This window comes from Pseudopipra pipra, chromosome 1 (assembly GCF_036250125.1).
Source record: "Pseudopipra pipra isolate bDixPip1 chromosome 1, bDixPip1.hap1, whole genome shotgun sequence".
NCBI lineage: Eukaryota > Metazoa > Chordata > Aves > Passeriformes > Pipridae > Pseudopipra > Pseudopipra pipra.
In genome coordinates this window covers 92,947,492-92,962,408 of record NC_087549.1, presented here as the reverse complement: position 1 = coordinate 92,962,408, position 14,917 = coordinate 92,947,492, and the positions used below count along the sequence as shown (strand labels likewise).

General features: G+C 39.9%; 1 protein-coding gene across 4 annotated transcripts in view; it reads left to right on the top strand.

Annotated features, from left to right (window-relative positions):
- The window catches only part of MBOAT1 (membrane bound O-acyltransferase domain containing 1), a 56,921-nt gene extending 42,697 nt beyond the window's left edge, over nucleotides 1–14,224 (top strand). The window contains exons 8-13 of one of the 4 annotated variants that reach the window (XR_010432954.1): nucleotides 1,682–1,874; nucleotides 4,976–5,079; nucleotides 7,821–7,885; nucleotides 9,231–9,298; nucleotides 10,504–10,655; nucleotides 12,375–12,514. Coding sequence is in view for 2 of the 4 variants with exons in the window: in XM_064665646.1 (XP_064521716.1) it covers nucleotides 1,682–1,874; nucleotides 4,976–5,079; nucleotides 7,821–7,885; nucleotides 9,231–9,363; nucleotides 10,504–10,655; nucleotides 12,375–12,507 (780 nt within the window). In the remaining 2 variants the exon portion in view is untranslated. Of the gene's footprint in view, nucleotides 1–1,681; nucleotides 1,875–4,975; nucleotides 5,080–7,820; nucleotides 7,886–8,210; nucleotides 9,364–10,503; nucleotides 10,656–12,374 lie in introns of those variants that run through there. The other 3 variants (XM_064665646.1, XR_010432957.1, XM_064665658.1) reach the window with 3 other exon arrangements.
- The last annotated feature ends 693 nt before the right edge of the window (nucleotides 14,225–14,917 follow it).

Here is a 14,917-nt window from a genome sequence, read left to right as displayed (position 1 = left end):
ATTAAAAACTAAGAATTAAAAACAGTTTTGGATTATCTTCCCAGTAAATGTTACACTGGTTTTTTTTCTGTGTGTGGCTGCTGTTTTTATCACAAGGTCGGGGTGAAGGGACTAGTGAATTCCCCAAATGGGTTTGGCTTGCCGAACGAGTCACTGGTTAATGTGCACTCCTTTGTGAAGCAGTGGGAATGGTCTGAAGGTTCTGACAATGACAAGTTGCAGTTAAGCTCCAGACAGAAGAGGAAACATCAGGAAAAAAGTAAAATTTCCCCTTTAGTACAGGAGATGTTAGAAATATATGATTCATGGCTTATCAGAAGCTGTAGCCTGTCCAGGTGCTTTGCAAGAGAATCTCACACTGTAATATGACTCAGAGGTAAGTTTTTCACATACTATTAGCATTAATTTTATTTTATATTTTTTTTAATATTACTTAAAACCTTCTAATAAAACGGCCTTCTGGTACAGCAGTATAACACATGAAAACCAGATTTCTGTCTCTTATCTTAAGGTGACACTGAACGCGTAGCTTTGTGAGTGTGGGCAGAATGTTTCCTCTGAGGTTGAGTATGAGCTTATGCATTGCTGATTCCTGTTGCACACAGTTGTCTTTCTACTGGCTCTAGAGGTGTCGCTTCTGATTTACATTAGTCTGACTGAGGTCAGAATAAGGCCTATATTGCATAAGATGTAAATCAGCAGAGAATATTATAATCTACATTAAAAAATAATTTCACAATAATTTATTCCAGAATGTGGACAACATATAAAAAGAGTACTTTGGTTCATAAACCACATTGTTGTTTCAATAGTCTATTGCATTTTTATTAGTCTTTTCAGAACATGAGTCAGTTTTTACGTGGTACCCAAGTGTCAGATTTACTTTTTAATTATGACTGTATCTAGAAGGGTTTACTCATTATGTGTGTTTGACCCTGAGATTAGCAGCCTGGTGCTAATAACACTAAGGTTGTGGGTTTGATCCCTGTACGGGCCATTGACTTGAGAGCTGGACTCAATGATCCCTGTGAGTCCCTTCCAGCTCAGAATATTCTGTGATTCTGTGAAAACAAACTTCAAACTACTGACATGATTGTCAATAGTAGTATATAGGAAGGTAGGTAGCTGTAACAGAAAACATTGTGGCAGAGCAGATACCCTGTACCATGGGTATAAGTGTGCTGTACAACACATACACTTTTTGGACAAGTGATTTTTAGCAAGACCTCTGGGTGGTAGCTGGGCAGTAAGAACCTACTCCTACACTGAATATCAATGCTTTTGGCTTTGAGGAGGAACCCAGTCTTCAGTTCCAGGAGATGATAGTACATATAGAGAGGATTTCTGCTTTCCATTGTAGGGTTTTGTTTGTTTTCTTTCTCATTTTAGGACCTCCACTAACTAGTGTAGTAGTCTTTCTTGAAGTTCATCACCAATCACAATTGACTTGTGACTGATTGTCCCTTGTATGTATCTATAGATAGTTCAGTAAACCAAATGAAACTAAACCTTTTACTCTGGCCTTTTCTTCATCACCTCTTCTGAATTAGTCAGTATCAACTTTGTAATTTCTAACTTTATTGGTTCTTGAAGCACATTGTTTTTGTATGTCATGAACACTACCTTGTTTTCCCCTTAATCAAATGTTTCTAATGAATGTTTCATTGTTTTGTCTTTTTAGGGAGCAGTGATGTACAAGCTTTTTATCACACTAGTATCTCTCATTTTATTTCTGACGCTTACCAAGAACTTTCCTATGGCGTATATTATTGATAACGAATTTCTTGATAAAACACCCTTCTTGTCAAGACTTGGTTACCTGTATGTTGTAACACAGGCAGCAAAACCAAAGTATTATTTTGCATGGACGTTGGGTAAGTGTGGCTACATCATGTATTTTTGTGTGTAACAAATAATTTCATAAATGGGAGAGAGGTGAAACACTGCGGATGGGGACAGAGTAAAACGGTCCCTAGACCTGTAATTCACTTGAGAGATGTACTTGTGTTCCTTAGGCAGTGAACCGTGGTGAAGTGGGGAGATGTCAAAAGTTTTGAAAAAACGTGCATAAAATCTATTCCAGCTTGTCTGTGAAGATTCCCTGTGTCTGGAGCCAAATCTATTTTTCAGCTTCTTTACAGTAGAGTCAATGTAACGATTTCCTCTCACTTAAAACTTTGTTAATATATCAAATTAATTATTACAGGAAATCCTCCTTTTAACATTGATTTTTATGCTTTACTCATAGCTTTTCACTTATATCGATGGGGTTGAGAGGTTAAAATTTGTCATGCTGGCTCAGGCTTTGCATGTTACAGTGCAAACAGACCCCTCTCTTTCTTTAGGACCCTCTTTAGCACATGTCTCTCTATTAGAGAGCTGTGGTGCATGTTGTGGGGCTGAAGTTAGGCTGTGCCTCTAGGGCACTGTGGGGTCCTGTATACACCTTGGCTTTGAGCAGTCCAGAGAAAGGACTGGAGAACCACGGGGAACAAAGGAGAGGTGTTGGGAAGGACCCAAAAATCTCTGCAAGGAAAAGGAGAAGTAAGACAGCTCATTAGAAAGAGAAGCAAATTTCTTTTAGGAACCAGTTAGACTGGTGGTCAAAATAATCTTTTTGCATTGTACCTTCTTTCTTTTAGAAGTCACGTTTCACATCTGTGTGTGAGGAGTCAGATCCTTTAGGCCAGGCTGAAAATATACTGAATTTTTTTGATGGTATTACAAGACAGTGTGTGTAGGGGAGATCCTAAAAGCCCAGCCAGCAGTGCATATACCTGAAGCTGAGAAGGATGTCACTGAGATGGGATGGAAATAGTCAGGGAGATTCATTGCGAGACTGTGATTAAACTGCTGGGAATAAAACTGTCAGATCGAGGAAAGGCAGCCAGGACTGACTGGCATGTGTGGGATGGGAAAAGCTTTAAGATTAAGAATGGCTTGCTCACAAACTTATTTTTGTGGGATCCAATGTCAAATTGTTGCCTCCATTTTTTCCAGCATTATAGTTAACTGAAAGTCCATTATTGAACTTGGATTTATGACATGACTAAGCCATAGAGGCTGTAGAAATATCTTACAAATGGGGGGGGGCGGGTGGAAAGCATGCACTGCATACTGGAGGGTGAGGCCTCCTTTATTCATACTGCAAATCCAGGCAGCAGAACAGCAGACACTTTATCCTTTTGCAGTTTTGCTCCTGGTGGTGTGGCCCAGGGCATTACAAAAGTGCCTGCTGAAATGGGCTGATAAACGCTTCCTGTCCTCAGAAAAGGACAGGCACGCTATTGTGTGAGAGCTGCGCTGCTGAATTCCTCCAGATCCACGGAAAGAAAATTCAGCTTCTTGCTGCATTAGCGATAGTCATGGGAACGTGGCTGCAAATCTAACTCTGAGCTGTCAAACCACTTCAGATCTGAGTGCCTCCACCCAAGGAGTGGTGAAAGCCATACACCAGAGCTGTTCAAGTCAGCAGGGCGACAAACCTCCGCTGAGCTTTGTGGAGATTGGGGTTTTGAGAGCAATTTGAGTGTGGACAATTGTCATCTTTCTGTGCTTCACACCTCGCTCTGTAGACAGCAGCTTGGGGAAGTAAGAGGCTGAGGGGTCTGCTATATTATAACTGCTGATCCTATGATTTCTGATTTCTTATTTTTGGCAAATAAACACTAAATGATTGGTCCCTGCAATCTTTAGGGCAAGAAGGAGCAAATGCAGGAGTTCCCCTGCTCTGGGGTGACTGTTACGTGCAGCTCCAGCCTCTGAGTTTGGGCAGGATCCTATGGGCCAACTTCATGCAGGGTTGTTGTTTGTCGTTCGTTTGGGTTTTTTTGAACAGGGAGATAATTAAAAACATGGAGGCCTTTCTTTCCATCAATAAAATCTGGCTCATTTAGTAAAGTGGAAAAATAAAATGGAAAGTTTCAGGTTAGACAAGGCTGCTTGTTTATTTATTTGTTGTTAGTCATGTTGCTTTTAATTCGATTCTCTCCCTAGTTTTGTGCATTAGGGCTTCTCCGTGAGCTTGTGCCTGTACTCATAGCATTTACAAAGCAAAATCAATTTTCTTTATTGGAAAAGAAATACTGACCTTTTTAAAGCATAACCAGGCTTTTATTTTGTAAAGGATCTAGAAGGAAAAGCCTTACCTGTATTTGCACTTCACTTTTTCTTCCAATGATCCTCAGTTTTGGCTGCAACTAGTGATTCAGAGGTGATAATGAATCCTCCCTTCTGTTTTCTTAGTCCTGCAAGAACGTATTTCTAGCAGGGGCACACTGAAAGCAGAATCTCGAGATCCAGTGATGAGGTGACTTCCAGGCAAGTCTGAGGGAGGGAGATAGTTGACCAGCACCCTGGGCAAGAACAAGTGTGTAGCAATATGTAATGCCTACTGTTATCCAAGCTTTTACTTGTGCTTAAAGTAGCTAAGTCTGTAATTGAAGTTACTCAATATTTGATTTGTAGAGATGGTGAGACACTTTAGTGAGGCACTGGGCAGCAGGATTAGCAAAAGGCTTTGTCTGTGGAAGTCTGAATGCCAGTCTTAATTAGAACAATCATGTTGGAACTCTTAATAGAAATGGTAAGCATGTCTTTGAGACATTACAGCTTTTCAGAATTCTGGAAGATGCTGTGACATCCAGTTGCCCTTTTGAAGAAAATATTCATTTTATGGCCACACTTGTTGTATATCTATCTCAGGTGAATAATAAATGCAAAATAATAAGAAAAGTGATTTCTATTCATTGTTATTTCTTTTGCCTAAGGGGTAGCTAGTCTTTCCTCTTCAGGAAATGACTCTTATGTAGCCTAATTGTAGTGCCCCTTTGCAAAGAAAAAGCTTTTCTTGGAAAGAGAGGTTGCTAATTGCTACAAAACTGGTTTGAATGTGTGTTTAGTGTCATACTGACTTGTAAGAAAATATGGCTTTTCCAGCAGTCTGATTTTGACCTGTTTTGCTTTGACATTGCAGCAGATGCAGTCAACAATGCAGCTGGTTATGGATTCAGTGGAGTTGATGAGAGAGGCACTTTCCGCTGGGACCTGTTGTCCAATTTGAATATCTGGAACATTGAGGTGAGATAAAGGAGTGGCTGCATTGGCATAATTGTAGAGAAATGGGCATGATAATGGGGAGAGGCTTTGTTGAAAGGAAAATAAGTCCATGCCACCAGACTGCTCCTCTTTAGCGTGAAGAGGTTTTGTATTTTATCTGTTGGGCAGATAAAAAGCATCTGTCTCACAGGCTTCCTCATGGTCTGCATTCAGGTTGTATTTCTAAATATTTTCCTGAATGCTAATAAATAATTACATCAGATATTTAATAAATGAGCAGTCAAGTGCTGTAGATTGTGGCTGAGCTCAGTGGGTCAGTAAATTGCTCACAGCTATGATTCTTCACCATCTGTGAAATGTCTGTTTATTTACTTCTAACACTTTCACTTTTGTAGCCTAGTTGAGATAAGTGGTGGTAGTGAAAGAGGCACAAGCAGTCATTGCACAAACACTTGGAAGGGCTGGAGTGCCTCTTGTAAATGGAGAAAAGCAAGGGTAGGAGGCATAACAGGTACAAATCAAGCAACCTGAATGGGAACTGACAGAGCCACATAGAGCTTAGATGGCTACTGGTCTAGAGCGCCATCCAGCAAACTGCACTGTTTCTCAAAACATCTGTCACACATTTCTTGTGACTGCAGTGTACTTTTAAAATCCATTAGTCTTTTGTAAGCTATTTATGCTTGTATCTCTAATGCAAAAGATGGCCAACTGTTTCCCCTGAAAAATATTTTGTGAATGCCAGTGAGATAGGAAAATATTTATGTGTCTGAGACTGCTTTCTAAGGCCTTTTTTTTTTTTAGAAATAAGAGGAGCTTCCCTCTGTAATTTTGTAGTTATGATTTTAAACATAATCATGGAGGAAAATAAGTTGAATGCTTTATTGCAGAATGATCTGTGATTAAGTAAACGTGCTGTAATAGCTCTGCTCAAAAATGAAAAAGCTCCTGTAATTCTTCATTGAAGATGCCAAAATTGGAAGTATCATGATACACTCCCTCTTTTTCAACATTCTTTCTTTTTTTTTTTTAAATATTAATTAAGTCTCAGTGTACATCTCTCCTTGAGCAGTACAGAATACAGAGCCCAGAAATGCTTTACACTCCTCAATGACAGCAGCACCCTACGTGTCACTCTGAGATCTTGAATAAATATCTGATTCAGTCTTCGGCAGGAGATGATTCCTACTTTGATGAGCTGAGGAAACTTTTGTTTGAAGTAGGAAAATGAAGAGCAAGCAATTCTCTTTAGTCGAGCCAAATTAAGGAAATAGGAGCTTTTGCTCCTCTCTAGCCACTGAACTGTAGGCCTCTCAAAACTTACTTCCTTTATTGGTCTCATGGACAACAGAGATCAGATATTGTTTCCAAGAGCATAAAGCAGAGTGCTCTCTGATCTGATCATGTGTGCAATGAGAAAAAAAAGGAGCTACAGAGACCATGACTTTGGGTAAGCCTTGAACCATCACTTTATGTGCCAACAACAATGCTGGAAATTGAAGTGTGATTGTGCAGTATGTACAGGTATAGTCTGTATATTCAGCATATGTAAAATTGCTTAAGAGTTGGGAACTTGAGTGCTAAATGGGACTATCTGATCTGTAGTAAGAAAAGCACATGGCAGGAGTGGTACAAGCATTAAAACGTGGACAGGGGCTAAACACATGTTGGGGATGTGAAAGCCTTGGCAACATGCTTGTTTTGACAGCCAGTGACTACTTTCACTCGTGGTAATGTAACTGGGGAAATTAAAGGAGACCAAAAGAGAGTGACAATATTAGTTGGATGAGAAACTGTATTTTTCTTGGCTTCTCTTGGTGCAGTAAGGCAATTAAAATGTGGCAGTGCTGCACTGGGAATTGCTAATCATTTTAACTCTAAATTCAGAGGATGAATTGCTAGCCTTGGGATTCTTTGTGGAAGTGCAAAGATATCTGCATGTTCCCTTTGGAAATCATTGCCCTTAATACATCTTTTCAGTGTGCGCTTGCCTGCAGCTGATATGGCAAAATAATGCAGTGTCACTGAATCATGACCCTGCTTGGTGAGGGGGCCCTTGAAGGTTTTTGTCAGCAGGCATGGAACCGAGGCAGGGAGCAGGGATGGAGAACCACCAGATGTGAATTTGATCAGGATTAGGGAACTGATGCTGAACAACGGAGTCCAGCAGTCTCTTAAAGCTGGGGGAACTCAGAGGAAGTATGGGTGGTTCTCTCAGGACCCTGGAGTCTACTCTGGTTTCTCAAGCTTGGCAGTGCACTGACAGTTGGCTTCTAAATTTAGTCCTAAAATTTTTTATCCATGTTTTTCAGTCTCCCCCCCTTCCTTCTCCAAATAATAATGCATTTCTTTTGATTTTTTTAACACATTGTTTTAATTGTACTCTAGGAGAGTCCAGACTGCATAATTGGGTGGCAAGGTATCTCTTCCAAAAATGAAGCTGTTTATGAACTGAAGGGAAGACCAACCATATAAAACAAGAAAGCTTTTCAGATTTGCCGTTATTTGAAAAATAACCAAACATTGTATTTAATTTTATGTAACAAAGTGAGACTTTAGAGCAAGTGCCAAGTTGGCAGTGAGCCATCAACCTAGTTAATGTCCCTCCCAAATCATATTAATGTAATGATGGATTGTGGCACGGTCTTCACAAAAGTTAGCAGCTAGAATTAATACTTTCCATGTACCTCCTCATGAATTTAAAATGCAAGTAGTATTTTACAGGTTTCAGTGCTAACATTTCACATGAACTTGTTTCTTAGACTGCAACAAGTTTTAAAATGTACATTGAAAACTGGAACATTCAGACAGCTACCTGGCTAAAACGGTAAGAGTAATCAAACAGTAACATGCATGTGAGACCCAAACCCACTACATGGCATGGAAAAATGCTGACTGGTGGATCTCATAAATGTATAGCCTCTTGTTCTTTTTTTGTTTCGGTGTCTTAAACAGTTGGTGGTATACAAGGGTATTTGGTGCTGTAAAGTTTTATTGCTGCAAATGTAAAATGTTCATATTTTATATATGAGCAGCAAAGTAATAAATGAACTGTTCGAATCCCTCATAATAGGAAGTAATAGCATTTTCTTGTTTCTCTCTATTATTCTTCCTGTACTGTTTTGCTTTACTGTGCTACATTTCCCATGCAGAGGTGAGCCTTGCTGTATCACTGGGATCCAGTTCAGTAAGAAGTGGAGAGAAGTCAAAATCTTCAAAGTCCAAGTGTAGTCTGGTTTGGAGTTACCAGAAGATGCTTGCCAAGGAGTCCTTGTTTAGGATATGGCACTGAGATGACTTGATTTTAACCTCTGACTGTTAAGGCACATGTTATAAATACTAACACAAGTACAAATTTTGTAGATTGGGCTATGTCTTGTTATTCATTACACTTTGTGGCATGATTAAAGCTCAGTGTACAGTCAGCATGGTGTCTGAAATGCAGGCATAGATTTATTGTAGCTATCATAACTATAATGATGTTAAATACATACATCTTAAAAGTCAATGTCTACTATTTTTCATTATTCAAATTATGTTCCTGATAAGAAAAGCATTTATCTTGACTTGTTTCTTTGGAACACAGTGTTTCAGTTAAACTTTGGATAGCCAAATAGACCTGTTGTTGTGTTCTTAACTGTTATCCTTCACTTGCATCTTGGGAATAAGATTTTCAGGCTGCTAAAGTTAGCAGGAATCCCCTGTTTTGCAATAGCTTACGGCACTCCCTGTTGTTCCCAGCATCTGCCAGATAACTGTGCCTAAAAATATCTCAGTTCACCACTGAAGGGTGGGGTCACATCTCGTTGTCTTTCAGCTTGCTCTTGATCTGTCATCAGAGTTTTGAAGGGTAGTGTATGATTCCAGATAGTGATGTAAAGGTGAAGGAAGTCTTGCCTGTCCTTTATCCCATGATTTACTTAAATGCTTTGAGCACCAGGAATGAGTACAGGCACTCTTTGGATATTCAGTGCAAAAAAGCATGCTTCCTCATTCCATCTAAACCTCCATTTAAATGAAAGGAGAGTGCCTCGTGCCCTAGTTCTGTAACAGAGGCAAGATAAGACCATTAAGGAAACAGATTAAGACCTTAGAAACAGAGAAGTATTTGAAATGCAGTGTCCATTGTTCAGTTATATTCAGCCTCTTCTCTTTTGTTTTCATTTTTGCAGTGTCTGCTATGACAGAGCTCCCTGGTACCCTACGGCTTTAACATTTATCCTGTCGGCCCTGTGGCATGGTATCTATCCTGGATATTATTTTACGTTTCTCACTGGAATCCTTATCACACTTGCAGCCAGAGCAGTATGTACCTTTCATTGTTCTCTTCTAAGGCCAGTGCTAGATACTATCCAGTTGCCAACCGCACCATCACGTGGTCAAGCAGCTTGTCCCTGATGTGAGCCCTCTTGCATGTCTTTGCAGGCTTGATGTTCATTGAAACTTTGTTCTGTATTGATGCTTATTGCAAAGTACCCCCAGCAGTTAGAACCAGCACTGATTCTGCATGTGATGCACTGCTGTCCCTGGCTGTCAGAGGAAATGTTGTTCGAGGATATACAATTAGTAGAGCCACCAACTATGTCCATGCAGTCAAATTAGCTCGGAATTCAAGATCATGTTGGATTGCAGACTTTTGCTGGGTTATGTTGCCTATATGCTGGTGTGTAATTGGCTCTGGGCCCAGTCTTACACAAGAAGCTGCTATGGGCTGAGCATTAGCCCAAACTTGAACAATTTATGTGGATTCAATTGATGCAGTAAACTGGTCAGAACAGGTTTCATGTCTCACTGTTAATAAATTTATCACTGCTGATCTTTCAGGCTGAACCAGCCAGTTATGCAGGGCTAGGAAGCACCACTGTTGTCTTTTAGAGTTTGACTATGGATAAATAGTCAGGTCAATTTGAAAGGTGAATTAAACTAATAATCAGTATTAACCACTGTGGCTAAAGGAGGTTGCTGAACACACCCTCTTAACGTGTACTTTGCCTCTCATTTATGAGGATTTCATAGATGTGAAACTAACCCAAAATCTCTATGGAACAGCACATACTTGCAGGTATAAACACTTATTTGTCCATTTGAAGTAACTTTGTTTTACTGTTGATAACCAGTAATAAATGAAAACAAGGAGGGAGGAAGATCACATCATAACAGCTGCCCTCCCCAAAGATGCTGTGCCAGACACCCATAATGAGAGTCTGCTTCTGTGATTATGAGAGAGGAAATTGGGGGCCACTTCTCTGTTTGCCACTGACTGTGGCATCTTGGATATGCCAGTCAATACACTTCTGTGTTCCTACTCAGTGCTTTCTAATGGGCATATAAACCTTTCTAGTGATACTAATGCTGATGGTAAGTTATGCACTGCAATGTGTCCACGTGGCTTTGCCTAAGAAATGGATGTATATAATTTTTTGTTTACTTTTCCCTAATCTGCAGATAAGAAACAATTGCAGACATTACTTCCTCTCATCAGTGCCTCTTAAGATGGCCTACGACATTGTTACCTGGGTTGTCACTCAACTGGCTGTGTGCTATACTGTTGCACCATTTGTTATGCTGGCTGTTGAGCCCACAATTAAGTTTTACAAGTAAGTTTTCTCCTCTTGACTGTTGTTCTCCACACCGGCATAGACTTTCGTTAAATAACCCAAACTGCACTGAAAGACAGTTGGCATTTCATCAAATTTGAAAGGAGTTCAAACAGGATGCTTCATAATGTATAAGGGGTGATTTTTGCGCTTCGGTAACACAGTGAGGTATTCATAATGCCAAGGCAGGGCACTTTGCTTGTACTTCTCTGTGTCCTTATGCGACTTTTCATATACTCAGTTCCCATTTTCAGAACAGCTGAGTCTCAGCCATTAGCCATAGCCAAGGCTGAAGAGGTTAAAAATAATGTGAGTGGGCAGTAGGAAGGACTTGTTGAGCAAAGACCAGGTTTCCAGCTGCTAAATGGGTACAACAAGAGATGTGATCGATCAGGAGATATGGAGGGTTCTGGCATCCCATTACTTTTTGAAATGAGTATGCTTTTCTTTATTAAAGTATGCTTCTTTTCTTAGGAAATGAGTACTTCCCTAGGTTCCTTAAAATAAGAAAACACTGCTGTTGCAGAGTATATCAAATGTACTCTAATAAAACCAAATTGAAATAGGGAAATTGAGAAAATAATTAGAAAAAGGAGACTGGAGTACATTGCTTTGCTTTTCTTTCATTCTACAGTGAACTGTCAACATAGAGTAACAAGTTTTGGTTCAGAAGACAGACAATTTCCTCCTCTAACATAAAAGACACGAAACTGGTAGTCAAGATAGGCTGATGCCAGTCTGTTTGGAGGGGTTTGAATTTCGACATTTTCTATTCCTGTTTCTTAAAAATTTGATTTCAACACAGAAAACTTACCATATAAAAATTACTCCAAATATTTCTTAGTTTCATTTCTTAATATTTTTTGCCCTAGTGATTTTGAGCATTGTTAAGAGACTGTTAAGCAAGGAAATTATACACCTTTGGACTAGGGCATGAATTTTTTGAGCACTGCTCACCTAGCAATGGTCTTAAGCACCTTACAAGGATATTAAGAACTGTGGTAAGGAGCATAAATGAGACCATGGAAAGATGCATTTCTGTGGTTAAGGGCTGGACTGTACTGCTCCCAAACATCATCCTTACCAAGCTGCCAGAGCCTCACATATTTGGTTTAAGTATTTTTTATTTCTCTTCAATCTTGTGTATATTGAATTATTTGAAATAAAAATATTTGATGTTTAGTGAGATACCAAATAACGATATCTCTGAGTAGTTACCTTCAAAAACACAAGCCTTCTGTAAATATCATTACCTGACCTTCCCCAGTTAAAACTTGAGTGCTTTGATTTATTTCGGATGTCAGGACTTTGAATGAATTTTTTGCTTTCTGTCACTTTTAAATTTTTTTTAAGCATGAAGGATATTTCTTCAGAACATGGCCTTGTATACTGTAACATTAAAAGAGAGATGGGCTGAATAAGTCTGGGGTTGAATTAGATGGGTTTATCTGAGCTGTCAGATTTTGGATTCCAAAGTTTGCTGATTGTTTCCTTGCCTCATTAACATTCACGGCAACGTTTTCATCCATGCCAGCAGATATCAAATGTGGATCTGTGTGAAATGTGTGACTGTGTGAAATTCAAGGGTGTATTTTTGTGCTTTCTAGGTTTCGTACATTCTGCATTCATCCCTTAGCACTTAATTCTGCTTACTGATATTGCACAATTCATGTTATTGCCAAGAAAAATATAATATTCTCCTTCTGCTTTTGTTCCCAGGTCTGTGTATTTTCACATGCACATTCTAAGCATCCTGGTGTTGCTCCTGTTACCAATCAGACCTCAAACCCACTCCCTAAGAAGGGCTCAGAATCAGGCCATGATGAACTCTGTTAAAAGCAAAGACAAATGATGCCTCCAAAGAAAATTGCCAGCATTGTGTAACCGAACTGTCATATTGTAAACAAACGAAGAAGAAAAATGAGTGGCATGAGGGTTGAAGTGCAAGACAAGTGGCATTTCTGTTGGCTATCTTAAAATCTTACTGGAGAGGGCAGAGAAGAGCCTGAATGACTGTATTTCAATTTATTCCAGTTAGTGGAGATTTTACAGGCAACGTTTACAGGCTCATGGGGCATTTTGATTTTTATAATAAATATTTTTATGAAATGTTTTTATATATTTAAACTTTTTCACAGAGAGGCATTTTTTTCTCTTTTACAGAAATACATAATTATTAATCAACAAATAATCCTGTGATTAGAGAGAGGGACAGAAAGCAACTAGTAGAGAGTTAGGCCAGCTGCCTGATAGCCTGGTGCTGTGGGCAGCTGGGAGGGGAAACTTTTCATCTCTTGGTAATGGAGAGAGATGGTGCAAGTAGAAGACTAGAGACATGGGGTTGCTCAAGGTGCTGGCACTGACTTCTGCCCCAGCAGGGGGACGGGGGAATGGGGCTTTCCCCAGCAATCCCCAGAGCAGGGACTGCAGCCTGAGCTCGGCAACAAGGGTACTTCACATCCTTCAATGTGACACCTGCTGGTAATGAGGGCAAGACAAGTCCCTTGGGAATAGATGTCTGGGAGCACTGATAACTGCTTAAGCCAAAATCTAAAGCCAAGTAAAGGAAAAACAAAGGCAGAAGGGGGAACTCAAGCTAGAGTAAAAGAAGGGACATACACCCTGTGGTGTGCAGAGTTGTGCTTCTCTAATGATGCAGCTGGAGCTCATTGCTACATCAGCCTTAATTTGCAGTTTTAGAGTGATGCAGCACTTCCTTTTTGGTATCAAAATAAATGAGGAACCATGCAGGGTTAGTGTTTTAAAGCTTGCAGTTGTGGGTTAAATCTGAAGAAGCTTTGCAATGGATCAGACTGTTCTACTGAAAAACATCCCATCTTATGGTGTGGTTACATTCCAGCAGATAACACTAATAAGAAACCTGAGCAGTAATTATCATAGTCATAATAAATCATTCTCTGAAAAATATTGTGATGTGATGTGATAGGATGACCGCAAGTGTCAAGACTGAGTCCTTGTATGACCTTGACATCTGACTTAACTGTTGATGCAAGTTTCCCTGCTTGTAAAGTCCTTGACTTATAGGGATGTTTTGAGGCTTAATTTCTCAGAGCTTGTTGTGCATTGAGATAACCTACTGCAAAATACTGGGTCAGTTTTTTTTTTTCTTTTTTTTCTTAAATCCACTTACCCCAGTAAAATAGGCTGGTACTGCACATCAAAATCAACTAAACCATGTTTTTAAATGTTTTCCAGGAATGCTTTTATCAGGATTTTGTAGAAGCAGTTCCCTTGTTAAAGTATTGGTATTGCTTTATGAACATTTAATCAGTGTGTGACTGAGCAGAGAATCTGCTATTTACTGCATTCTGATTTTTGTGTCAGATTAAAATTTTACAGAATCCTTATGTTTTGAGAATAAAAAAATCAGGGAAACCAAAACAAGTTCCAAAATAAGTGATTTTTTTTTTTCCTCTGTGGGAAGTTCTTGTCCTATGACCACCTCACAATTTAGAGCATAGTTCATGGAAGAGTTTATTTGGTAATTTATTTTAAAGGGTGAGATGGAATTAAAAGATTGATCTGAATAAACCGTTTGCTTTGTGTCACTGCCTGGCGTTATTAATCACAAACATCTAATGTGAAAATGGGTGAGTGGGTGGGTGAAATCCCTCACACCTGTGAAGGGAGATGTTCAGGTCTGCTGGATTTTTGCAGAGCAGCTGAGTGTTCCATCCAGCTCCTGCTGAAATGGAGAAAAGATGACCACCGTTCGTTTTTGTGGCAGCTTTGTCCTTAACTTGGCAAGTCTTTTTTTTGGTCCTCATGTGTGTATTCTCCTTGTGACACCAGCCTCATTTGCACCTTGGGCATCTAATGTTTCCCTTGAGGTCTAGCTGTGCCATCCCTGTTTCTTGTGGGAGGGAACCAGGGTGCCTCCCCAGGAAGGGATGGGGACTTGGGTGCTGCTGGCTGTGGAATCCTGTGTGCTGAGCCTGTGTTTACCTCCCACAGACTGGAATGAATTGCTGTGAGCTCTGGCAGAGCCAGCATAATGCACAGCAAGGCTGCAGAAGACGGATGTTCCCAGCAGGTTGGCTTCAGCACCTGCTTTGGAAAATAAATGCTCAACTCAAAGGTGGTTGCAGGTCTGTACCTGCTGCTCTGTGCCCTGAGATCTGCCTGCACAGCCCATGCTCTGGTCTGCGGCCCTTCCTGAGCTGTACGTTCAAGAGGCCAGATATTATCAGTGGGGTTTCTTTTCTACAGTTTCACCTAAGTGGAACTTACCATCAACTTGT